This window comes from Sitophilus oryzae, unplaced genomic scaffold (genome assembly GCF_002938485.1).
Source record: "Sitophilus oryzae breed Bouriz unplaced genomic scaffold, Soryzae_2.0 scaffold_1436_pilon_pilon, whole genome shotgun sequence".
In the NCBI taxonomy this organism is placed as follows: domain Eukaryota; kingdom Metazoa; phylum Arthropoda; class Insecta; order Coleoptera; family Curculionidae; genus Sitophilus; species Sitophilus oryzae.
In genome coordinates, this window is record NW_022146100.1 from 2,130,300 (window position 1) to 2,157,127 (window position 26,828).

Consider the following 26,828-nt stretch of genomic DNA (forward strand, 5'->3'; position numbering starts at 1 on the left):
TGTTAGGATTGTTCCAATTATATTATTATATATATTATTAAAACAAAAGAAAAAACAGACAATTTTTCTGTTCGGATAATCAGGGAGAAAATTATAAATATATAATTTTTTTCAAATGGAACACCCTATATATTTATAAATCATATGATCCATCTTGCTATGAGCTTCTCAAAAATATATATTACTCTATATTTATTTTTCCTTTTTACTGCAATATTTAAAATATGTAATTTTCTTATTAGTAGATTACAGTTGAGGGTTGGAACCTTTGGTGTTACACAGCAAAATAAAACACTAAATCACCACAATACACCAAAACACTTTTACTCTGAACGCGCGTTTCGCTCACCATGTTAGCATCATCAGCAGATGATTATAAACTAAAATGCAATCTACAATTGGAGCGTTTATATACTCGCTCAGTGGGCACAGAGTGGGCGTGGCAAGATCTAGCCAACCGAGTCAGAACCCATCAAGCGTAACAGTTAGATTTCCGCCACTAGAGCTAGAGTAGTAGGAACAAAGAACTTGAAGGAATTGGACCGTTGTCTCTGTTCATACTATCTTTACATTTATTAATTCTGATGTTTTCATATGCATCTAATTGCCTGTAATTTGAGACTTGTTTAAGTAATTTTATGTTATTAAGATCTATACAATGTTCTTTATCAACAATATGTTCGGCAACGCAAGATTTATCAGGTCTACCATATCTTATCTGAGCTAAATGTTCTTTAAATCTAGTTAATATTGATCTTCTAGTTTGCTCAACATATTTCTGATTACAATCTTTACAAGAAATTTCATAAATACCCGACCTTTCCAGTAGAGGTGTTTTATCCTTTGGATTACCTAATAATTGTTGTAATTTATTATTAGCACTATACACAAGTTTATAATTGACATTCTTAAAAATTCCTTTTAGACCACGGGATAACTGTCTATCAAACGGTATTGAAAAATATTTTGACGTATCTTTCTCCACTTGAAAAGTCGAATTTTCAGAAATAATTAACCTATACCTATCTTTAATGACTTTACATAAATGATCATAATATTCAAAAAAGTTTAGTTTTAAATCGCTAAGCTAGGTGCATGTGCCTATAGGATTCCTATGCAGCATCAAAACAAAAACCCATCCACTTCTTGGAATGTAGTACGAAGTAGTACTTCGAAGTACAAAGGAGAAAATACAATGGACAAAAAAGCCCCCAAAAAAAACCTAGAACAAAGAAAGAAATATCTTATTACTTTGCTCTAGAAAAATAAATAGCAGCAATAAAATAAGAAAAAAAAAAGCCAACTAAAGCAAATAACTTGAATTATTAGCGTACTTTATCTTAACAAAAAGTAAATGAGTATTACGTAATTTATTACAGAATACTATTCCCTATCCTAGAAATTGATTTATACCCAGCCCTCAAAGCTGCACTAAAAGCTAAAATTAATTAGGTATCTACGTAAACTGTACATATGTAAATAATTGTTTTTTTTTGCAAATAGAATAGTTTTATTTCAGATTATAAGGCTATTTTTAAGAGTTTTTATTATTAGTTTTAATTGTTTTTTTTTAGAAATAAGATTTTTAGGTTTTGTTCGTTTTTCTTTTATGTTTAGAATTAATATTTTATTTTGGTTTCGGTCGCTTTAGGATTAGATTTAAGTTTTATTTTTTTTATCCATATTTTTTTTGTATTATATATAGATTTAGTTCTATGTAATGTAATGTTTAATATTTAGTAAGTATGAATTAAATATTTGCACCTCAAATTATGAAATTCGTTTGAAAAAAAAGTAAAATAGAAACTTACCTTCTGTCTTGAAGGGTTTCTTTTTATTCGGTTATACTCTGGTATTAATCCCAACAAGTGGAGGTAAAATTCGTTTCCACACAAAGCACCCAAAATAATTACCACTAATGGACCCTAATTTATAATCCTATATAATAGATGATTAACGATTTTAATCGAATCAAACTTTTAGACGTCCATTTTACCATTTTTAACCGAAAAATTGACAACCGTCAGGGTGCAGCCCATGATACAAAGAATACAAGGTATGATATTGCGCAGGTTGGTCATTATGTCACAGGTGATAAACGGCACCATTGGTCGGCAAGCTCCGCGCGCCAATTTCAAATTGTCAAACAGATGACACATTAAATGTGAAAATAATTTTTCAAATGTCAAGCAAGATGATTTGACATAACTTTTGGGGTTATGTCCTAATTCTTCCCTATTTTAGGTCTTTTTTTTATTAGTGGCAATTCAACAATATAGATATTTTTTTGTATGGCGTATGACGTCACAGGTGGTATGCGCAAACTTAACGAAATTGGAGCCGCTATCGATCATACCTTGTTTTCTTTGTATCATGGGTGCAGCCCAGTGCAGCCACACTATCCTAAAAACGGCGTATCGGCGTAACGGCGTAACGACCTTGAATCGATTTCCAGTAATTCTATTGGCTGAAATTCTTGACAGATGAATTTGACAGATAAAATTTCTGACAGATGAATGTTTCAGCCAATAGAATTACTGGAAATCTATTCAAGGTCATTACGCCGTTACGCCGATACGCCGTTTTTAGGATAGTGTGGCTGCACCCTCAAAAATTCAATCAGTTATTTGAAAACTTAAAAGTACCACCAACAATATTTACTAAAGTTGAAAGTATCTAACAAATAATCATATATAATTTTGTGTATCACTAATCTGAGGCGACTTATTTCGACCAAATTTACAAAATCCCAATATTATTAAAAGAAGAAAAACTCTAAATAACCTACTATCTGTGACCTTCAAAGTGCATCAAAATTGACAGATAAACAAAACCTTGGAAAATCGAAATCATATTTCTAAAATATCCAATATATCAATAAAACTGGACCTATTAAAAAGGTGAGTAATATATACCGAAGCTAAAATTACATAACGACTAATGTTTATGAAAATTTATCATCAAAACATTTTAGGTTGAGAGGTTTGCTAACATCTACAAGTTATAAACAAGAAGAAATAAATCCAATCTGCTTGTGAAAATATCAGAAAATGGTAATTTTAAAAAGATCTAATGATATATCCAACAGCTTAATATATCCAAAAACTGTAAGGCTACACCGAAGAAATTTTACTCGTACAATTCAAAATATCAACTCGAAGAGACTATATGACAACTTAAATTAGCAATTACAATTTTATTGAGAACTAGATAATTATTGTTAGTAAGTTAATTGTACATAAGTAACTAGAAAGAAATTATATTATTACTATTTATTTTAGGACTAAGTTAATGTCAAAATGAAGAAAATAATCTAAGGATAAAATGAACCCGTAACAGTTGTGAGGGGGAGCTCATCTTGCTGAAATTATATTTCACGTACATTAGCTAAACGAATATCTGAAAGTTCCTGTACGATAGCTTCCAAGATTTACAAATATATTTGTAAGAGTTAAGTTTCCCTAATATATAAAGAATTTATTAGTGATTATTGGTAATTTATTAGTGAATATTGCAGTAAAAAGTGAAAATAAATATAGAGTGATATGCAAGCCATATACAGGGTGCATTCTATTTAAGAAAACATAACTTTAGTTCATATCTTTAAAAATATTCTTTTCATAGAATAACAGACTACGCCACTGTATTCTACGTAAAAAGTTCTACCTTAAACAGCTTTTGCCTTCTCGATAACTTTAACAACAGAGATACAGGTTGTGTCCCAAATTGCAAAATTTTCAAAAAGACCCTGTAGCTCAGAAACGAAGAGGGCTATAAAAATTTTGTTTACGGCATCTTCCGTTTGATAAAAAAGTGGGACAGGTTTGTGCAAACCGCATCCTTCTATCTTCAAGAATAACGGAGATATCCTATGATTTCAACCAAAATGGGACACCCTGTATAAGGTACAAGAAAACTCGAAATTTTTTCTGGTATTTGTTATGCAGATGTTCCTATCCTGATGAAGACCTGATGCTAAAAATGAAGACAACCTACAGCATCTATAAATTTAACTTTGCCACATAGATTTTTAATATGCAAATTTTGGAAGACAAAACAGGAGCAGAAAGAAGGGTCCAGTTGGTAGGCCCCGAAACCGCTGGTATGACAGCTGGCCACCAACGTCATCAAGAAGGCTGTTTACTAATGAGGAAAATGCATGTTTTTAAATAATGGTTTTAAAAAATAGTTCATATAATTACAAATTGAACAAAAAAAAATCATTGATATCGGTTAAGAAATACTTCTGATATAAAATAATTAAATATTGTTAATTTAAATGGCCGGGCAAACGCTCTCTACCGCGCCTTGCCGCTGTGACGTCACCCGCCGTTCTTCTGGTTGAGTGGAGCCAGACGCGTGTTTCTTTTACACAGTTTGCTTTTAAACGCTGTGAATCCAAGTCAAAATTTTAGTTATTTGTGTTAATTAATGCATAATTAGTAATTAGTGATATTTATAAATAGTAATGGATGAGCGAAAACAGAAAAAAATGGTCCAAGGCCATGAGAAGAGATGAAAAGAAAAACGTTAAATTATCCTCTATTTTTATGATTTATCGTTGTGAAGTTCATAGATTTGTAAACAAAAATACGAGTAGCGGAAAAAAGGGGCCAAAAAGTCATATATTTATGTATATTGTCTTACATAGGTATATGAAATTTGAATGTACAGGGCCATTCATTCTATTTTGACACCCACATACAGCCTTAACTGCAAGTTTTATAAGAAAACATTAAATAAAAAAGTTGAATGGTTTTTCATATACTCTCTTTTAAAATTAATTCTAGTTATACAGGGTGTTTCAAAAAAGGTGGTCCAGAAAATCGTAGGTATTTTCGCTTTTCAACTGTCAATATTTCGTAAACATTTGAAGATAGGTATAGGATATTATACATGAAATATATCTAGAATATCTAGAAATTTGCGAAGAATCCAAAAATATATAGGGTGTTTCACTTAAAAAAGTAACTTAATTTTGGCGTTTGCTTATGGGACACCTTGTATAATATTTTCATTACTGATAAACAATTTATTTCCTATAATTTCGTAAAAAACAATCTTTAAAAATAACAAGGGTAAGGGGGTGTCAATATATATAAAAAAAACTTTCTTTTTCACGCTATGCTCTGGAGTTATTTTTCCACATACTAAACAAATATTTTTGTCTTTTTTCACTTCTACATAACCTACAGCATTATCTCCATACGTCTCCCTACCTGATCTGAAAAATAAGTTTATAACATTAATTTATAACTATATAAAAGTTCCTAACAGTAGGTACCTACTTATACTTAAATATGCCTCAGTACTACAAAGAATAAATGTTACATACCTCTCTGTTTTTTTCCGCGTAATTCAGCACCAATAAATTGGGAATTTGTATTTATAAAAGCAGCCAACATAAAAGCATCGACTTTTGACAAGTTATCTGATTGTGCTTTTACAAACCCGGAATCTGCCATTACTAAAAAAATTCTCAGAACACACAACACATACAAATAATAACTGCACAAAAAATCATAAAAAGCTCTTTCAATCAACGTTACAAGCAACAAAAATGTCTTAACGCCACCTAAATACGTACATAAACGGAACACGTCTGGCTGCTGCTGGCCATCGCGTGTCGACGAGAACGGCGGGTGACGTCAGACCAATAGAATATCGTTTCAATTCGCCAGGCGTCGTTTGCGTTATCCATAGTATTTTAATGGCCCGTTTTATAAAATTGTGGTATTGCTTCCAAGAAAAAAGTTTTTTTTTGCATTTATACATATTTATTCTAATAAATTGAACAGTTTCTGGCGAAAAATAAAATATATGCATCTTCCTCATTGACATGACTTCGTCTTATTACAATAAGAAGAAGCAAATTAATCAATGCTACCGCCACCACACAAAATGCGTAGTGTATCGTGGACACAATATAAATAATAGCCTTTAATAGGTACTACCCAAGCAGCATTTGGACGTCGGGACAACGTTGTGTCACGCGACCAAACGTCGGGGCGCAACGTCGGCACAACCTCGTGCCAACCCTAGTCTGCACTAGTTTGGAGAATAATTTTTGGGTCGAAACGACGTTGGATACCGACGTTGGCAAGAAGCGTAATTTAGTACAAACTGCAACGTTGTTTAAAATCTAATTCACAGAAATACAAAACTAATATGGCGTCTAAGTCGTGTTTTATCCTAAGTTGGGATAATTATAGTAAAAATATTATTTTTATGATTTAGTTAGAGACATATGTCAGATGGCAGTGAAGGAAAACAAAACAAAAGTATTTAAGTGTGGAGGATGTTTGAAGATCATAATTATTGAAACATTTTAACCGACTCTGTAACTCGTTACCCAAGGCAAAAAAGTTAAACGCAAACAACTTTATTGATAAATGTATTGTTTCTACTTTGAAAAATATTAATGGGCCTTAAAATTAAAGAAGTTAACAGGTAGTATACTAGTCGCAAGATTGCCTAATTTAGTCATCCTAGAGTCTAGCTTGTGCCGCCCTCTATAATCTAAATAAACGAGGGAGTGGATAAACTATCGGTAATATATGTCGATGTATATTTAAATTTAGTTTTATATGTACCTTTCTTATGTCCCATTAATAAAAACAAAAACAGCACTGAACTGTCTGACTGAACAGAATTCAATACAGTTGCAAAAAGGTAGTGACTCGACGTCCTACCAACGTAAGAATAAGGAAATCTAAACAACGTTGGAATTAGTAAAACAGACGACGTTTGCATAACGTTGGAATAGGTCCTGAAACTGACGTCGGAAAACTCTATATTGTCCAACGTTGTAACTACGTTGTCCGAATCACCTAAAGATCACTTAAGCAAAAAAAGGTTACAAGACAACGTTTATTCGACGTCGCAGAAGCTTCTACTTTGCTGTAGTACTAGTCCAACGTCGGCACAACGTTATAAAAACGTTTAAATTTATTTTAATACCCAAGGTAGGGAGCTAACTATTTTTTGTAACTAATCCAACGTTGTGTTTAGTAAACATGTGGTCGCAAGTCGTGAAAATGCTACTTGGGTATTTATCTTTTGTGTGGTAGCGGATATATTGATTATACAAAAAAAAATCAAAAATAGTTCAAGCTTGAATATCGAATCCTACTAAATATATTTAATTGAAATCGGGCGAAAACGAACTTTTAAAAAAATATATTAAGATACACAGGTGTTTATAGAAGATTATGCTTTATCCTTATAATATAAACAAACGTTTTATTAAATTTAATAATGAAGATAAGTATAAATTTTAAGGTATATAATAGAAAGAAATAGTAACCATCAAGAATAATAACGTCATGCTATCATATAAAACTGACATCTATTACTTCTACCCTATATGGCTTCTTACGAGCTATAAACTCCAATTAGAGTGGAACGTGATAAATAGACAATTTCCTTTTTATTCCTTGTTAACCATTTATTACAATACGAAATGGCCTTCTTTTTATTGTTTTCTCTCCTATAACGACAAGGAGAAGGTGTTAAATATCAATATTAAATCTAACTAAAAATTAATCCTTGAGTTAGAGAAAAATAATTACAGAAGTAGTCCTCGCTGTATATCATATTAGTAATGTAATTAATTGTAATTATCTTCTCTGTTATGGTGGGTTCATGCTTCCGATCTTAGCCCTAACACTAACATTAGTCCTAACCCCAAGAATATGAATCAATCGGTCCTAACATTAGCCTTAGTCCTAACAGGTTGGGATATTTTATATTCTTAGGGCTAATGTTAATTCAAAACTGAATCGCGCATGCTCAAAGCTAGGGGTTTTAAGAATTCTCGAAATAATATCTGACATGTTGAATTTGACGGTTTATAAATGTTAATAAATCATATATTTTTTGGTCTAGAAAGTATTAATGTAAAAATTCGTTTCTCTAGTATTAGAAATAATAAAAATAATTGTAAATTTAGGTTAGTTCAAAACATATGTTCTATATGAGCGCAAGCGCTTACGAGAATATTGATTATTTTCTTAAGACAAGTAGGAGAAGTATGAACGGCCTTTCCTTAAGTTCTCAAGGTTAATTTCTTAGGGTTAATGTTAAGGTTAAAGTTAGGGCTAATACTCGAAGTATGAACCCACCTTTAGTTTGTTAAATCACCATCGATGCAATGTTGCCTTTGCATATTTAACTTATATTTATTGTTATATTTAAATATCACAAGAATAAAGAGAAAAATAAAATAACGTGTTAAAAATTAACAAAAAATAAAAAATTAATATAAAATAATGTTCCTAAAACAGCCTCCACACTATGCGGAAAACTCTTGGAAACATGTCAAGTTCGCCTTTCGTCGCCCAATTTTGACGCATTTCTATTTATTTCCAGTTGTCTTGACCCACTTCGGTTTGCCTCTACCTACTTTCGTTTCTCAAAAGCGCCTAAAAACTACCCGTGAGGAGGGCGTGGGGGATTTTTTTTTGGCGTTTTTGTTGTCTCGTTTAATTTTGTTTTGTTTTGAACTATTTCCAAAACGTGGCGGTATCTGTATCCGAGGCAAAGGATTTTTTTTCATTAATCTCAGTGAAATAAGTAAACCAAGACGTTTCTAAAATACCTGTTACGATGATATTTCATTATATTGATATATATATATATATATATATATATATATATATATATATATATATATATATATATATATATATATATATATATATATATATATATATATATATATATATAATTTATTAATATAAGAGTAGTATTGCTTGATGAGTAACATTACCAATATATCGAGTTGATCGGGAAAATTATTGATTGACCCGATGTCAAGAAAACTATAGTCCTCGGATATTTTTTAAAAGCCATATTCCTTTATTGCTCTTAAGAGAAATCTGTAAACGATACTTTTATTAGCACTCAACATGGTTTGATATAAACCCATTCAACTAGTATTTATTATGCCGGGATTTAGACAATTAAAACTAGGAAAACAAAACCAAATTCAAAACGAAACTTTTCTACAGACTACAGTATAAATGATACTTTACCATAACCAGAAATAATAAATAATTACACGATTTTCTAAATAATTTTGTGCATATTTTGTTCATGATGCACAACACCGTGGATTATATGCCGATAAATGGTAGTCCGCTAGTTAGTAACTGTTTTATTTTATAACAGAAGTGAGTAAAATTAAATATTCTTGTGTAACCTTCGCGGAATAACTGTTAAAGTAAAAAAAATGTAACAGTCAAATTTCCTCGCTACGACATCTTTGTGCTAGCTCATAAATTATCGCAAATAACTATTATTTTTGCATCATGTTTACTATAATTTTATTGTTAAATATTATTTTATTTAAAATTTTACGATTATGCAACCCGATATACACCGCGATATTATACAGCCACAGAACATTGTCACTGGATACGGCCGCCCAGCAGTAGACTTTTTGTCGACCTCTCTTTATCTTTGATATCACCTATCCGTCACTTGTCACTGTCAGATCAAATCAGATGTTTTTGGATTGATTTATCCTTTGTTTTGGTTATTGAAATTTTATAATTACCAGATAAAATTTCGTAGTTAAATTGTTTATTTTTGATATGGATCGCAATTCGTTCATTTAATTGTGGGAATTTCTGAGTTAAGTTCGTTCATTGACCGGATATGGAATATGGCTGTGGAAAATATTCTAGGAACATCGTTTTTTATTTATGCCTTTTTGTGAGTTGGACTAGTCAAGATATATAGTTCTCTATCTATATCCTGGAGGGAGATTTCCGGTTGAAATCTGATTTTGTGAAGGAAATCGAATCTTTGCATCACTTGTGTATTTCCCGACCGAAGAACATCGTGTGAAGAACTGGCTCCCTGTTTTGTGAAGCATTCCCTGTTGGTAATTAGCAGGTCTTTTCTTAGAGAAAGACTAAGTCTTCCGAAACACATTTGGTCAGAGACGTGGTTGGATTTTGTTGAATTTGTATGGACCACCGACCAAATTTCCATCAAGGGATTAAATAGCCGAATTTTCACCCGTTGTTCCGATTGCACGTCCCCAAGAAGTCCCCGAGAGTTCCAAGGTATGCTATAATTCTTCTGCCTATTCTAAGTCAATGCTCAACTGATTTTGGTTCGTATTATTGACTGGTTTTCGACTTTTTCACGCCCACGTGGTGTAGAAAGATTAGTTGAGTGTTATCTTTCTTAAGTCTTATTTGGTTGTTCGTAATTGTAGAGCAAGAAGACCGATCCAGAGCCTGAGAAGTTTTCAAGTATATCACATCGAGTGGAGTAAGACTGTTTAGATATTAGTTAGATTTAGTTTGCTATTTGTATTCCGCCCGTAGAATATACTTAGTTTAAGTTAAGGGGGATGACGTCTTAGATTTGGTATAGCTTAGACCATTTTCATTTTTCATTGATTCTTATCAATTTAAACTTTACTTCATTTCACATACAGTACGTCTGTCCGTTCTGTAGCTACGGAGTATCCGTGAGAGGGGAAACGATATTCTCTCGATGTTTTTCGTAAAAAATTAGACGACGCGTCCCATCAATAAAAATTCGACAAATTTGCAAGTAGCCAATAAAATGAGTGGGCGGAGCGATTTGCGGTGACGTACTCGTCAAGTCGACGTATAAAATGTATTGCTGTTTATTTAATTGTTTTTTGTCCGCATTCCTTTCATAGACACAGATCCAGCAGATGTACTGTACATTTCATCATTCTCTTTATACATTTAACCTTCTTGATATTTCAATAAATTGCTTAAATATTTTTAGTAGTATTATTTGCAGTCTGGTCTCATAGTTAAGTTAGAGTCACTTAAGTTCAAGTAATTATAGTAATATTTGGAGTTCATGGTAGTTACACTCAACAGTTCGAGGTTAGTGTTGAAGTCTACTTAATAGCAACATCTTTTATGCCGAGTTCATAGAGTATAATCTCGTGGCGCCCTTTTATTAAGATCTTCGAACCCCGACCACCCGGCTGTTAAAATTAAAAGCTAGTGGCCTCTACGCAACTCATTACCGATTAAGTAAACTGTGTTTTATTGAACTTCAACTTAGAAAAGGACGCGGCAAAAATGAACAAACAACCAATCACGGCGCGTCTCGATCTATTTCAGGAATTTTAGAATTTAGAATGAGTGGGAGGGGGGTTAATCACTTCGACCTTACAGATCCATTGTGTCCCCCTTTCTTGAATCATAACTCATCATACAGTCCCAGGGCTTTGACAAAAGCCAGTATCTGGGACGGTTTTATAGAGGGTAGTTCTCCATCTCCAATATCAGTCGTACCAAAATTCATGGCACGAATGGTTGTCGTCTCGGCACTCAGTGATGAGGTGTACTGGTGTTTCACCATCTTCCCCACAGAATCTGCATTCGCCGTTTCTTCTTAGTTTCAATCTACTGAGGTGTTCATTGAGGAGACAGTGTCCTGTTAAAAACCCCGTGACAATCCGAAGATTGTTCTTACTCAGACCCAGGAAGATCTGTGATTTTTCTTGATCATAAGCCCTCAGAAACTTCTCCGAGTGTCTTAGACCATTGCAAGATTTCCATTCCAGGTTGCGGATGGAATCTTCCAAGTTCTTGAGTTCCGCCTTGAGTTGGTTACCACTTGGAAAGCAGAACGGTTCTGGTCCAGTTAGTGGAGTGTTCGCTCCTTTCCTAGCTAGATTATTTGCTTTTTCATTGCCTTCTATCCCTTGGTGAGCAGGCACCCAGTGTAGGAGGACTTTGTTTTCTTTGCCTAATTTATTCAGCTTCTCTATGCATTCTTTGACCAATTTCGAATTGATTGATACTGAGTTGATCGCCTTTAACGCTGCTTGACTATCAGATAAGATGGCTATTTCTTGTTTCCGATAGTTCCTATCTAAGATAAGTTGTACGCATCTCTCGATAGCGTAGATTTCTGCCTGTAGGATACTAGGGTAAGTGCCCATTGGTTCGGAGTAATTAGCTCTCGGCCCTATTTCAGGAAACGTGGGAACTAATTTTTATAACACGAGCTTATACCTATTTATCCTGCTATTTCCAGAAATGTTTTGCGAAATGTTTCACGAAATATTTCGTAAAACATTTCGGGGATAGTGTAGAGGCAGTTTCAGATTGTATAGAAGCAAAAAACTTATGTTTATACCATGAAAATCAATGATGAATGAGTAATAAACAAAAATAAAGAGTTAAAATCAACAAAAAATAAAATCAATATAAAATAATTTATATAATAATGCAAAAAAGGGTTATTTTTCGTTCCAAACAAATTATATCATAGTGTTTTTGTCTAAATATTGAAATTTTCAAACCATCCTTCAATATTTTCTATTTTATTTTCAGATGTGTTAAGTTTGAAAAATGTAAAACTAACTATCGAACCGCAAATCGTGCAATATCTCAGCCATTCGACACTTCGATGTTTCTACGACTTGGAAGACGATATTTTGTATTCGGTCAAATGGTACAGAGGGCTGCATGAATTTTACAGATACACTCCGAGGGAACATCCCAGCACGAAAGTTTTCCCATTCGAAGGCATAACGGTCGATGTAAGTATCGATGTAGCTGACTGAATAGCCAGTTTGTAGGTATTTCTGTTATTTTTGCATTGGGATAAAGTAGCTATTCGGAAAATTTACGTTTTCTCAATTTTCTTCTCGGAGAATAAATTTATTGTTTAATTTTTTCAAGTAAACCTATCGGATAAAAATATTATTTACTTTGCAAAATAAAACACTAAATCACCACAATACACCAAAACACTTTTACTTTTACACTGGACGCGCGTTTCGCGCCAAACCAAACCATGTTAGCATCATCAGCAGATGATTATAAACTGAACTGTGAGTTTATAATCATCTGCTGATGATGCTAACATGGTTAGCGAAACGCGCGTCCAGTGTAAAAGTAAAAGTATTGTGGTGATTTAGTGTTTTATTTTGCTGTGTAACACCAAAGGTTTCATCCCTCAACTGTAATTATTTACTTTTGTATAAATATACAGGGTGTTTCAAAAAACATGTGCCAGCTTTCGTGGGGAGATTCCTCACGTAAAAATAAGATTTATCCCAAGATTGTGGGGGCGCAAAATCGAAGTGTCAATCAGTACTTTGTAACAAAAAACTGATACGCTTTCTTGTTAATAAACAAATACTTAAACATACATCATAGGATAAAGTTTGCTTAGCGTCTTTTTTGCGTTGGTCGCACCGAATAAACAAGTCTAGGGCAATCTGACGGCAACACATTGATCTCATCTATTTATTTTTCATTTTATTCATTTTATGGAAAGCACTGTTCATTAAAATGTTGTATCCTATGCTATAGGACTTGTTTCTCTCTACAATTTCCTGTCTCACAATGTACCGTTTGTGTCGGCGAAGGGATCATAGTTTCATAGTTGTCGATTTTCGACAGAAATCAGTACATGTATATATATATTATTACAGTATGTATGTATATATATTATTTCGTATATTTTTCATTTTATTGATTTTATGGAAAGCACTGTTCATTAAAATGTTGTATCCTATGTTATAGGGCTTGTTTCTCTCTACAATTTTCTGTCTCACAATATACCGTTTGTGTCTGGGAACGGATCATAGTTTCATAGTTGTCGATTTTCGAAAGAAATCAGTATATGTATATTATTTCGTATATTTTTCATTTTACTGATTTTATGGAAAGCACTGTTCATTAAAATGTTGTATCCTACGTTATAGGGCTTGTTTCTCTCTACAATTTTCTGTCTCACAATATACCGTTTGTGTCTGGGAAGGGATCATAGTTTCATAGTTGTCGATTTTCGAAAGAAATCAGTACATGTATATTATTTCGTATATTTTTCATTTTACTGATTTTATGGAAAGCACTGTTCATTAAAATGCCTATGTTATAGGGCTTGTTTCTCTCTACAATTTTCTGTCTCACAATATACCGTTTGTGTCGGGGAAGGGATCATAGTTTCATAGTTGTCGATTTTCGACAGAAATCAGTACATGTATATTATTTCGTATATTTTTCATTTTATTGATTTTATGGAAAGCACTGTTCATTAAAATGTTGTATCCTACGTTATAGGGCTTGTTTCTCTCTACAATTTTCTGTCTCACAATATACCGTTTGTGTCTGGGAAGGGATCATAGTTTCATAGTTGTCGATTTTCGACAGAAATCAGTACATGTATATTATTTCGTATATTCTCCATTTTATTGATTTTATGGAAAGCACTGTTCATTAAAATGTTGTATCCTATGTTATACGGCTTGTTTCTCTCTACAATTTTCTGTCTCACAATGTACCGTTTGTGACCAGGAATGGTTTATAGTTTCATAGATGTCGATTTTCGAAAGAAATCAGAACATGTATATTATTTCGTATATTCTCCATTTTATTGATTTTATGGAAAGCACTGTTCATTAAAATGTTGTATCCTATGTTATACGGCTTGTTTCTCTCTACAATTTTCTGTCTCACAATGTACCGTTTGTGACCAGGAAGGGATGATAGTTTCATAGTTGTCGATTTTCGACAGAAATCAGTGCATGTATATTATTTCGTATATTTTTCATTTTATTGATTTTATGGAAAGCTCTGTTCATTAAAATGTTGTATCCTATGTTATAGGGCATGTTTCTCTCTACAATTTCCTCTCTCACAATATACCGTTTGTGTCGGGGAAGGGATCATAGTTTCATAGTTGTCGATTTTCGACAGAAATCAGTGCATGTATATTATTTCGTATATTTTTCATTTTATTGATTTTATGGAAAGCTCTGTTCATTAAAATGTTGTATCCTATGTTATAGGGCATGTTTCTCTCTACAATTTCCTCTCTCACAATATACCGTTTGTGTCGTGGAAGGGATCATAGTTTCATAGTTGTCGATTTTCGACAGAAATCAGTGCATGTATATTATTTCGTATATTTTTCATTTTATTGATTTTATGGAAAGCTCTGTTCATTAAAATGTTGTATCCTATGTTATAGGGCATGTTTCTCTCTACAATTTCCTCTCTCACAATATACCGTTTGTGTCGGGGAAGGGATCATAGTTTCATAGTTGTCGATTTTCGACAGAAATCAGTGCATGTATATTATTTCGTATATTTTTCATTTTATTGATTTTATGGAAAGCACTGTTCATTAAAATGTTGTATCCTATGTTATAGGGCTTGTTTCTCTCTACAATTTTCTGTCTCACAATATACCGTTTGGGTCGGGAAGGGATGATAGTTTCATAGTTGTCGATTTTCGACAGAAATCAGTGCATGTATATTATTTCGTATATTTTCATTTTATTGATTTTATGGAAAGCTCTGTTCATTAAAATGTTGTATCCTATGTTATAGGGCATGTTTCTCTCTACAATTTCCTCTCTCACAATATACCGTTTGTGTCGTGGAAGGGATCATAGTTTCATAGTTGTCGATTTTCGACAGAAATCAGAATGCATGTATATTATTTCGTATATTTTTTCATTTTATTGATTTTATGGAAAGCTCTGTTCATTAAAATGTTGTATCCTATGTTATAGGGCTTGTTTCTCTCTACAATTTTCTGTCTCACAATATACCGTTTGTGTCGGGGAAGGGATCATAGTTTCATAGTTGTCGATTTTCGACAGAAATCAGTGCATGTATATTATTTCGTATATTTTTCATTTATTGATTTTATGGAAAGCTCTGTTCATTAAAATGTTGTATCCTATGTTATAGGGCATGTTTCTCTCTACAATTTCCTCTCTCACAATATACCGTTTGTGTCGTGGAAGGGATCATAGTTTCATAGTTGTCGATTTTCGACAGAAATCAGTGCATGTATATTATTTCGTATATTTTTGATTTTATTGATTTTATGGAAAGCTCTGTTCATTAAAATGTTGTATCCTATGTTATAGGGCTTGTTTCTCTCTACAATTTTCTGTCTCACAATATACCGTTTGTGTCGGGGAAGGGATCATAGTTTCATAGTTGTCGATTTTCGACAGAAATCCAGTGCATGTATATTATTTCGTATATTTTTCATTTTATTGATTTTATGGAAAACTCTGTTCATTAAAATGTTGTATCCTATGTTATAGGGCATGTTTCTCTCTACAATTTCCTCTCTCACAATATACCGTTTGTGTCGTGGAAGGATCATAGTTTCATAGTTGTCGATTTTCGACAGAAATCAGTGCATGTATATTATTTCGTATATTTTTCATTTATTGATTTTATGGAAGCTCTGTTCATTAAAATGTTGTATCCTATGTTATAGGGCATGTTTCTCTCTACAATTTCCTCTCTCACAATATACCGTTTGTGTCGGGGAAGGGATCATAGTTTCATAGTTGTCGATTTTCGACAGAAATCAAATGCATGTATATTATTTCGTATATTTTTCATTTTATTGATTTTATGGAAAGCACTGTTCATTAAAATGTTGTATCCTATGTTATAGGGCTTGTTTCTCTCTACAATTTTCTGTCTCACAATATACCGTTTGGGTCGGGGAAGGGATGATAGTTTCATAGTTGTCGATTTTCGACAGAAATCAGAATGCATGTATATTATTTCGTATATATTTTCATTTTATTGATTTTATGGAAAGCTCTGTTCATTAAAATGTTGTATCCTATGTTATAGGGCATGTTTCTCTCTACAATTTCCTCTCTCACAATATACCGTTTGTGTCGTGGAAGGGATCATAGTTTCATAGTTGTCGATTTTCGACAGAAATCAGTGCATGTATATTATTTCGTATATTTTTCATTTATTGATTTTATGGAAAGCTCTGTTCATTAAAATGTTGTATCCTATGTTATAGGGCATGTTTCTCTCTACAATTTCCTCTCTCACAATATACCGTTTGTGTCGTGGAAGGGATCATAGTTTCATAGTTGTCGATTTTCGACAGAAATCAGTGCATGTATATTATTTCGTATATTTTTCATTTTATTGATTTTATGGAAAGCTCTGTTCATTAAAATGTTGTATCCTATGTTATAGGGCATGTTTCTCTCTACAATTTCCTCTCTCACAATATACCGTTTGTGTCGTGGAAGGGATCATAGTTTCATAGTTGTCGATTTTCGACAGAAATCAGTGCATGTATATTATTTCGTATATTTTTCATTTTATTGATTTTATGGAAAGCTCTGTTCATTAAAATGTTGTATCCTATGTTATAGGGCTTGTTTCTCTCTACAATTTTCTGTCTCACAATATACCGTTTGTGTCGTGGAAGGGATCATAGTTTCATAGTTGTCGATTTTCGACAGAAATCAGTGCATGTATATTATTTCGTATATTTTTCATTTTATTGATTTTATGGAAAGCTCTGTTCATTAAAATGTTGTATCCTATGTTATAGGGCTTGTTTCTCTCTACAATTTTCTGTCTCACAATATACCGTTTGTGTCGGGGAAGGGATCATAGTTTCATAGTTGTCGATTTTCGACAGAAATCAGTGCATGTATATTATTTCGTATATTTTTCATTTTATTGATTTTATGGAAAGCTCTGTTCATTAAAATGTTGTATCCTATGTTATAGGGCATGTTTCTCTCTACAATTTCCTCTCTCACAATATACCGTTTTGTGTCGTGGAAGGGATCATAGTTTCATAGTTGTCGATTTTCGACAGAAATCGAATGCATGTATATTATTTCGTATATTTTTCATTTTATTGATTTTATGGAAAGCTCTGTTCATTAAAATGTTGTATCCTATGTTATAGGGCATGTTTCTCTCTACAATTTCCTCTCTCACAATATACCGTTTGTGTCGTGGAAGGGATCATAGTTTCATAGTTGTCGATTTTCGACAGAAATCAGTGCATGTATATTATTTCGTATATTTTTCATTTATTGATTTTATGGAAAGCTCTGTTCATTAAAAATGTTGTATCCTATGTTATAGGGCATGTTTCTCTCTACAATTTCCTCTCTCACAATATACCGTTTGTGTCGTGGAAGGGATCATAGTTTCATAGTTGTCGATTTTCGACAGAAATCAGTGCATGTATATTATTTCGTATATTTTTCATTTTATTGATTTTATGGAAAGCTCTGTTCATTAAAATGTTGTATCCTATGTTATAGGGCATGTTTCTCTCTACAATTTCTCTCTCACAATATACCGTTTGTGTCGTGGAAGGGATCATAGTTTCATAGTTGTCGATTTTCGACAGAAATCAGTGCATGTATATTATTTCGTATATTTTTTCATTTTATTGATTTTATGGAAAGCTCTGTTCATTAAAATGTTGTATCCTATGTTATAGGGCTTGTTTCTCTCTACAATTTTCTGTCTCACAATATACCGTTTGTGTCGTGGAAGGGATCATAGTTTCATAGTTGTCGATTTTCGACAGAAATCAGTGCATGTATATTATTTCGTATATTTTTCATTTTATTGATTTTATGGAAAGCTCTGTTCATTAAAATGTTGTATCCTATGTTATAGGGCTTGTTTCTCTCTACAATTTTCTGTCTCACAATATACCGTTTGTGTCGGGGAAGGGATCATAGTTTCATAGTTGTCGATTTTCGACAGAAATCAGTGCATGTATATTATTTCGTATATTTTTCATTTTATTGATTTTATGGAAAGCTCTGTTCATTAAAATGTTGTATCCTATGTTATAGGGCATGTTTCTCTCTACAATTTCCTCTCTCACAATATACCGTTTGTGTCGTGGAAGGATCATAGTTTCATAGTTGTCGATTTTCGACAGAAATCAGTGCATGTATATTATTTCGTATATTTTTTCATTTTATTGATTTTATGGAAAGCTCTGTTCATTAAAATGTTGTATCCTATGTTATAGGGCATGTTTCTCTCTACAATTTCCTCTCTCAATATACCGTTTGTGTCGGGGAAGGGATCATAGTTTCATAGTTGTCGATTTTCGACAGAAATCAGTGCATGTATATTATTTCGTATATTTTTCATTTTATTGATTTTTATGGAAAGCACTGTTCATTAAAATGTTGTATCCTATGTTATAGGGCTTGTTTCTCTCTACAATTTTCTGTCTCACAATATACCGTTTGGGTCGGGGAAGGGATGATAGTTTCATAGTTGTCGATTTTCGACAGAAATCAGTGCATGTATATTATTTCGTATATTTTTCATTTATTGATTTTATGGAAAGCTCTGTTCATTAAAATGTTGTATCTATGTTATAGGGCATGTTTCTCTCTACAATTTTCCTCTCACAATATACCGTTTGTGTCGTGGAAGGGATCATAGTTTCATAGTTGTCGATTTTCGACAGAAATCAGTGCATGTATATTATTTCGTATATTTTTCATTTTATTGATTTTATGGAAAGCTCTGTTCATTAAAATGTTGTATCCTATGTTATAGGGCATGTTTCTCTCTACAATTTCCTCTCTCACAATATACCGTTTGTGTCGTGGAAGGGATCATAGTTTCATAGTTGTCGATTTTCGACAGAAATCAGTGCATGTATATTATTTCGTATATTTTTCATTTTATTGATTTTTATGGAAGCTCTGTTCATTAAAATGTTGTATCCTATGTTATAGGGCATGTTTCTCTCTACAATTTCCTCTCTCACAATATACCGTTTGTGTCGGGGAAGGGATCATAGTTTCATAGTTGTCGATTTTCGACAGAAATCAGTGCATGTATATTATTTCGTATATTTTTCATTTTATTGATTTTATGGAAAGCACTGTTCATTAAAATGTTGTATCCTATGTTATAGGGCTTGTTTCTCTCTACAATTTTCTGTCTCACAATATACCGTTTGGGTCGGGGAAGGGATGATAGTTTCATAGTTGTCGATTTTCGACAGAAATCAGTGCATGTATATTATTTCGTATATTTTTCATTTTATTGATTTTATGGAAAGCTCTGTTCATTAAAATGTTGTATCCTATGTTATAGGGCATGTTTCTCTCTACAATTTCCTCTCTCACAATATACCGTTTGTGTCGGGAAGGATCATAGTTTCATAGTTGTCGATTTTCGACAGAAATCAGTGCATGTATATTATTTCGTATATTTTTCATTTTATTGATTTTATGGAAAGCACTGTTCATTAAAATGTTGTATCCTATGTTATAGGGCTTGTTTCTTTCTACAATTTTCTGTCTCACAATATACCGTTTGTGTCGGGGAAGGGATCATAGTTTCATAGTTGTCGATTTTCGAAAGAAATCAGTACATGTATATTATTTCGTATATTTTTCATTTTATTGATTTTATGGAAAGCTCTGTTCATTAAAATGTTGTATCCTATGTTATAGGGCATGTTTCTCTCTACAATTTCCTCTCTCACAATATACCGTTTGTGTCGGGGAAGGGATCATAGTTTCATAGTTGTCGATTTTCGACAGAAATCAGTGCATGTATATTATTTCGTATATTTTTCATTTTATTGATTTTATGGAAAGCACTGTTCATTAAAATGTTGTATCCTATGTTATAGGGCTTGTTTCTCTCTACAATTTTCTGTCTCACAATATACCGTTTGGGTCGGGGAAGGGATGATAGTTTCATAGTTGTCGATTTTCGACAGAAATCAGTGCATGTATATTATTTCGTATATTTTTCATTTTATTGATTTTATGGAAAGCTCTGTTCATTAAAATGTTGTATCCTATGTTATAGGGCATGTTTCTCTCTACAATTTCCTCTCTCACAATATACCGTTTGTGTCGGGGAAGGGATCATAGTTTCATAGTTGTCGATTTTCGACAGAAATCAGTGCATGTATATTATTTCGTATATTTTTCATTTTATTGATTTTATGGAAAGCGCTGTTTACTAAAATGTTCTATCCTATGTTATAGGGCTTGTTTCGCTCTACAATTTCCTGTCTCACAATATACCGTTTGTGTCGGGGAAGGGATCATAATTTCATAGTTGTCGATTTTCGAAAGAAATCACTACATGCATATTATTTCCGATTTTTAGTTTATTGTTTTTACGTATTTCATATAAAATGGGTCAGTTTTTTTCTTTAGGGTACTATAATATTTTTGTTACTAAATATTTTTGTGGTTTTGTTTGTTTTCTTTATTTAATAAATGTTTTTATACTTTAATTAGAATTTTTTTTACATTTCCAATTACATATTGCTCGTTTGTCGCAGAATATAAATTCTTTAAATTTTTGAGATTAAGATTAAAATATATAATTGATTTAAATACAAAAAGGGCGCACCAAAGAATGCTGCACGTAGGCGCCAGATACCCCAGGAACGGGCCTGGGTTGGGCTAAGTAATATTGGAACACCCTCTATATGTGATGCTATATAATCTTTATTATGTTTGGTTCAACTTTAAGCCTCGTTTATCGTAATTAGCGGTATGTATTTCCAGATATTCTAAAACTATTGACATGAATAATTCAACAAGAACTTTCTGTAACACAAAAACTTTTTCAATTCTCGAAAATAACAGTCTATGTATGTTCCAGTGTTGCCAAGTGAGCGGTGTGTGTTATTTTTATGTCCAATAAAGTGGTATATTCTGGATATTTACCGATCTGAATTTCTCTTCTCGAAAAATAAAATTCTTGTTTCTAGTCCGAGAAACTTTTGTTATTGCTATTTGGAAAGTCATTTTAATGCGGTATTGATACACACTTTTTTTGTATGTGTGGTGTATAAATCGGAAAGAGTTTACCAATAAAAAGTAACGCTAGAAAGCACTTTTGTTATTTTTATCTGCTTTAAGCTTCGAAGCAAATACACGGTTGTATGTGTTAAGATAGCCATAAAGGCTCTCATGATATGCAGAAGACTGGCCGGAAATAGATGGGGCTGCTCCCCTAACATTTTGCGCTGGATGTATACCATGGTAGTAAGACCCATGATTACTTATGGAGCAGTTGCCTGGTACACAAAACTAGAGCAACGGACGGCAAGGCTAAACCTATGCAAAGTCCAGAGACTAGCATGCGTTTGCATCATAGGAGCCATGAGAACCTGTCCAACAGCAGCAATGGAAGTCATTCTAGATCTAACACCACTGCACATTGTCATTGGTAGATATGCCAATGCGACAATGATTAGAATGGTCACTAACGGAATTAGTACTGGGAGAATTGTCAGATCAGGGGCTTGGAACACCCTCAAAAAGGAAATACTACTCCTGCAACTCCCAGTGGACGATATGCCAAGAACGTACAACTTTGACAAACATGTCAATGTAGTATTGAGCAATAAGAAGGATTGGAAGAGCGAAACGCTTGCCCAGCAGTTAAAAGACCATACCGACCATACCATAACTTGATATACTGATGCTTCCAAAACCAATACGGGAACAGGGATCGGAGTATTTGGGTCGAGAACTAAATATTCCGAACCAATGGGCACTTACCCTAGTATCCTACAGGCAGAAATCTACGCTATCAAAAGATGCGTACAACTTATCTTAGATAGGAACTATCGGAAACAAGAAATAGCCATCTTATCTGATAGTCAAGCAGCGTTAAAGGCGATCAACTCAGTATCAATCAATTCGAAATTGGTCAAAGAATGCATAGAGAAGCTGAATAAATTAGGCAAAGAAAACAAAGTCCTCCTACACTGGGTGCCTGCTCACCAAGGGATAGAAGGCAATGAAAAAGCAAATAATCTAGCTAGGAAAGCAGCGAACACTCCACTAACTGAACCAGAACCGTTCTGCTTTCCAAGTGGTAACCAACTCAAGGCGGAACTCAAGAACTTGGAAGATTCCATCCGCAACCTGGAATGGAAATTTTCCAATGGTCTAAGACACTCGAAGAAGTTTCTGAGGGCTTATGATGAAGAAAAATCACAGATCTTCCTGGGTCTGAGTAAGAACAATCTTCGGATTGTCACGGGGTTTTTAACAGGACACTGTCTCCTCAACGAACACCTCAGTAGATTGAAACTAAGAGAAACGGCGAATGCAGATTCTGTGGGGAAGATGGTGAAACACCAGTACACCTCATCACTGAGTGCGCCGAGACGACAACCATTCGTGCCATGAATTTTGGTACGACTGATATTGGAGATAGAGAACTACCCTCTGTAAAACCGTCCCAGATACTGGCTTTTGTCAAAGCCCTGGGACTGTATGATGAGTTATGATTCAAGAAAGGGGGACACAATGGACCTGTAAGGTCGAAGTGATTAACCCGCCTCCCACTCATTCTAAATTCTAAAAATTCTAAAATGTGTTAAGATAAATAGTTGTTTTTATTTGCAACACCCGATGCTTCTTTTCTTTCTCTGCGAGCGATATTCACAAATAATTAACTACGATGAATAGTACCGTATTATTGAATAAAACCGGTGTCTAGTTGACTTGGAAATGGTGGTCGATGACATATAATAATAACTCCCGTGTATAGAGTTTAACGCCTTGGGAGACCCAATCAGCATTTGGTCGTCGGGAGAACGTTGTGTCACGCGACCAAACGTCGGGGCGCAACGTCGGCACAACCTCGTGCCAACCCTAGTCTGCACTCACAAAACACATACACAAGGAGAAGTGCGAGCGCCTTGCTAAATATTGGAAAGTGAAATTGACGTTTAAATTTGACACTGTTGACAAGTCTACTGCTACTAGCGCCCCCAATATCGCTTGTAGGAACTACGGACTAGATTGTCACGCATGGCGGGAAGTTTAAAAAAATAAAAAATTTTAATTCTTCATTTATTTTTAATTATGACATAGATAAAAACACAAAAAATACACCATTTTTTAAAAATATGTTTAATATCAATATCAAATATACAACAGAAATTAATTTCACCACAATAAATTAATAAAATTAAAAAATAATGTTACAAGTAGATCAAGAGACAAAATTAATTATAACAAAACTGAAAAAAATGGCGTCATAGATGGCTTAGAAATGACGATATATATCATAATTTTGAAAGTAAAATTATATAGGAAATGTCATCGATCATCATTTTGAAGCCAACTGGACGATTATTTCAAACATACAAGCTGAGTTCGTTCATAGTGCTCTGAGAAATCTAGATAAACAAAGAATAATAAATTAAAAGTATTCCAGGGAAAAAGAGAGGAAAAACCTGTATCGTCTCTGATATCTGTCAGGGTTTTGTTGAAAGTGTCATCTTTTTGCTCGAAGTTTTCAGGTCGATTAAAAAGATGACATTTACAACAATACTTTGCCGTAACTTTCACAAATATCAGAGAGAGAGTACAGGTATTGCCTCTCTTTTCCTCTGGGATGCTTTATATCTGTTCTTCTTTGTTTACCTATATTTCTAAGAGCATAATGCCAAACACGACTACAGTATATAATAATTTCAATATCCTAAGTGGAAAGAAAAAAGATCACCTTTCTGTTTTGTACTATGGTCCCTTTCTTCCGATGGCTCATCTCGTTGATATTTAGGAAGGTATCCATAAAATATATATTTTATTATCGGTCCTGGGATGAAAAAATATAAAATTCAATTTCATTTGATGATCCTTTTCTGTCACCTAAATCAGGAGAATGACAATGAGCATGTTAAGATGAAAAAAAACTTATTTATCAACACTTACCTACACGTTAGTCCAAGGAGTTTTATCAAAAACCTATATTTGCCTAAATAATTTATGTATTCAATTTACAAAGCAAACTGCAGCGTGTAAACAAAAGAAATAAAATGGCGACAAGTCACGTCAACGACCCGACAAGGAGAAAAGTGGTGTTCGAATAACAATTTATGGGTTGCAAAAATTGTTTTTGTCTCCTTTCAACGCACACTTTAGAAAGAAAAAGAGCTGAACAGTTATACTGAAAGAATGTCAAGGTTTTATCTGTCACTCTTGTCAATAATTTATCGGTAAAGAAGATTCCTAGAAAATCGCTTGTAGTCAAGTTTTCAACCATTTCCAGTTCTCCCATAAGAAGTGTCATCCACCTGTCTGCACTAGTTTGGAGAATAATTTTTGGGTCGAAACGATGTTGGATACCGACGTTGGCTAGCAGCCTAATTTAGTACAAACTGCAACGTTGTTTAAAATCCTAATTCACAGAAATACAAAACTATAATAATATGGCGTCTAAGTCGCGTTTTATCCTAAATTGGGATAATTATAGTAAAAATATTATTTTTATGATTTAGTTAGAAATATATGCCAGATGGCAGTAAAGGAAAACAAAACAAAAGTATTTAAGTATGGAGGATGTTTGAAGATCATAATTATTGAAACACTCTAACCGACTCTGTAACTCGTTACCCAAGGCAAAAAAGTTAAACGCCAACAACTTTATTGATAAATGTATTGTTTCTACTTTGAAAAATACTAATGGGCCTTAAAATTAAAGAAGTTTTAAAAAATTTCTTGAATTTTTTTTTTAGTAAAATGAGAATAATTTATTTGCAGTCGAAAAAATTGTTTCCACGTGTTGTTTAGGGTCAAATGTTTCAAGTTAATGTATTCAAAAAGCAGGAATTGCTATTTTAGGAACGAAACATTTCCTTATTCAACAACATGGCGGCTTTCACTTTGTTGTTTTGGAGATTAAGATGGAGTAGTTCGAGTAGTCGCATACTGGACTAATAAAGTCGCAGTTCAGCCTTAACAGGTAGTATACTAGTCGCAAGTTTGCCTAATTTAGTCATCTTAGAGTCTAGCTTGTGCCGCCCTCTATATTCTAAATAAACGAGGGAGTGGATAAAGTATCGGTAATATGTCGATGTATTGTACAGTTGCAAAAAGGTAGTGGCTCGACGCCCTACTAACGTAAGAATAAGGAAATCTAAACAACGTTGGAATTAATAAAACAGACGACGTTTGCATAACATTGGAATAGGTCCTGAAAGTGCGTCGGAAAACTCGTTATTGCCCAACATTGTAACTACGTTGTCCGAATCACCTAAAGATCACTTAAGCAAAAAAGGTTAGAAGACAACGTTTATTCGACGTCGCAGAAGCTTTTCCTTTGTTGTAGTACTAATTCAACGTCGGCACAACGTTACAACAACGTTTTCATTTATTTTAATACCCAAGGTACGGAGATAACTATTTTTTGTAACTAATGCAACGTTGTGTTTAGTAAACATTTGGTCGCAAGTCGTGAAAATGCTTCTTGGGGATGCAATGCCGGGTATTTTTAAAAAAAATAAAAATTCTTTTAATTGGCTTAGAAATGACGATAATTATTTTCCATAATATTTTACATATAAAGTAACAACGATCTTTATTTCCAAGCCAACTCTGACGCCGTTCTTTGTTAAACAATATAATATTATATTAAATTGTTTAATGGTAGAAAATCCGTATTATTAACGTACTGTACCCAAAATCCGTAAATCTACAGATTAATCAGTAGTTCTGGCAACACTGTCTCCGGCAACCATGCACTTACTCTGTCGACTAAAAGCAGTACTACGGTATAGTATTCTTTATGTTCTGCGCTGTAAACGACTATCAGTGCGCAGTGGCACAGAGCTAAACTAAATCCCAGAATTCTTGGACAGGCTGACGGTAACGCCATCTACGTTTTGTGCCACTAAAGCGCCTATAAGGTTGCGCATCTTCTTATTTCTTCAATCAATGGTCGTATGCTGTCTTTACGCATGTCACGGTTAGGCGAGCGCGCCGTAAAGGAGTTCTGCTTCAAATATGAAAAAAATATAGGAGAAAAACACCCGGTGTATTAAATTTTGATTTTAGTTAATATGTTTTTATTTTTTTTACAGGAAAGTAACTCAAATTCTACCCAGGTAGTACTTAGAAGTATAGAATTCAACTTATCAGGAAACTTCAGCTGTGAGATTACAACTGATTTGCCTCATATGGTTACGGGAATTGATACACAATGGATGATAGTAATACGTAAGTAATTAAAAATAGAAAATTA

At 33.4% G+C, this 26,828-nt stretch overlaps 1 protein-coding gene and 1 long non-coding RNA gene across 2 annotated transcripts in view; both read left to right on the forward strand.

The window, feature by feature from the left end:
- LOC115876433 overlaps positions 1 to 26,828 on the forward strand; it is a 106,732-nt gene that overhangs the window by 23,645 nt on the left and 56,259 nt on the right. The window contains exons 2-3 of the mRNA XM_030892205.1: positions 12,345 to 12,553; positions 26,668 to 26,803. Of these exons, the coding sequence (XP_030748065.1) occupies positions 12,345 to 12,553; positions 26,668 to 26,803 (345 nt within the window). The remainder of the gene's footprint in view (positions 1 to 12,344; positions 12,554 to 26,667; positions 26,804 to 26,828) is intronic.
- LOC115876434 lies at positions 2,813 to 3,591 on the forward strand. The gene is made up of 3 exons (XR_004049146.1): positions 2,813 to 2,900; positions 2,975 to 3,223; positions 3,282 to 3,591. It is a non-coding gene; the product is annotated as an uncharacterized LOC115876434 (long non-coding RNA).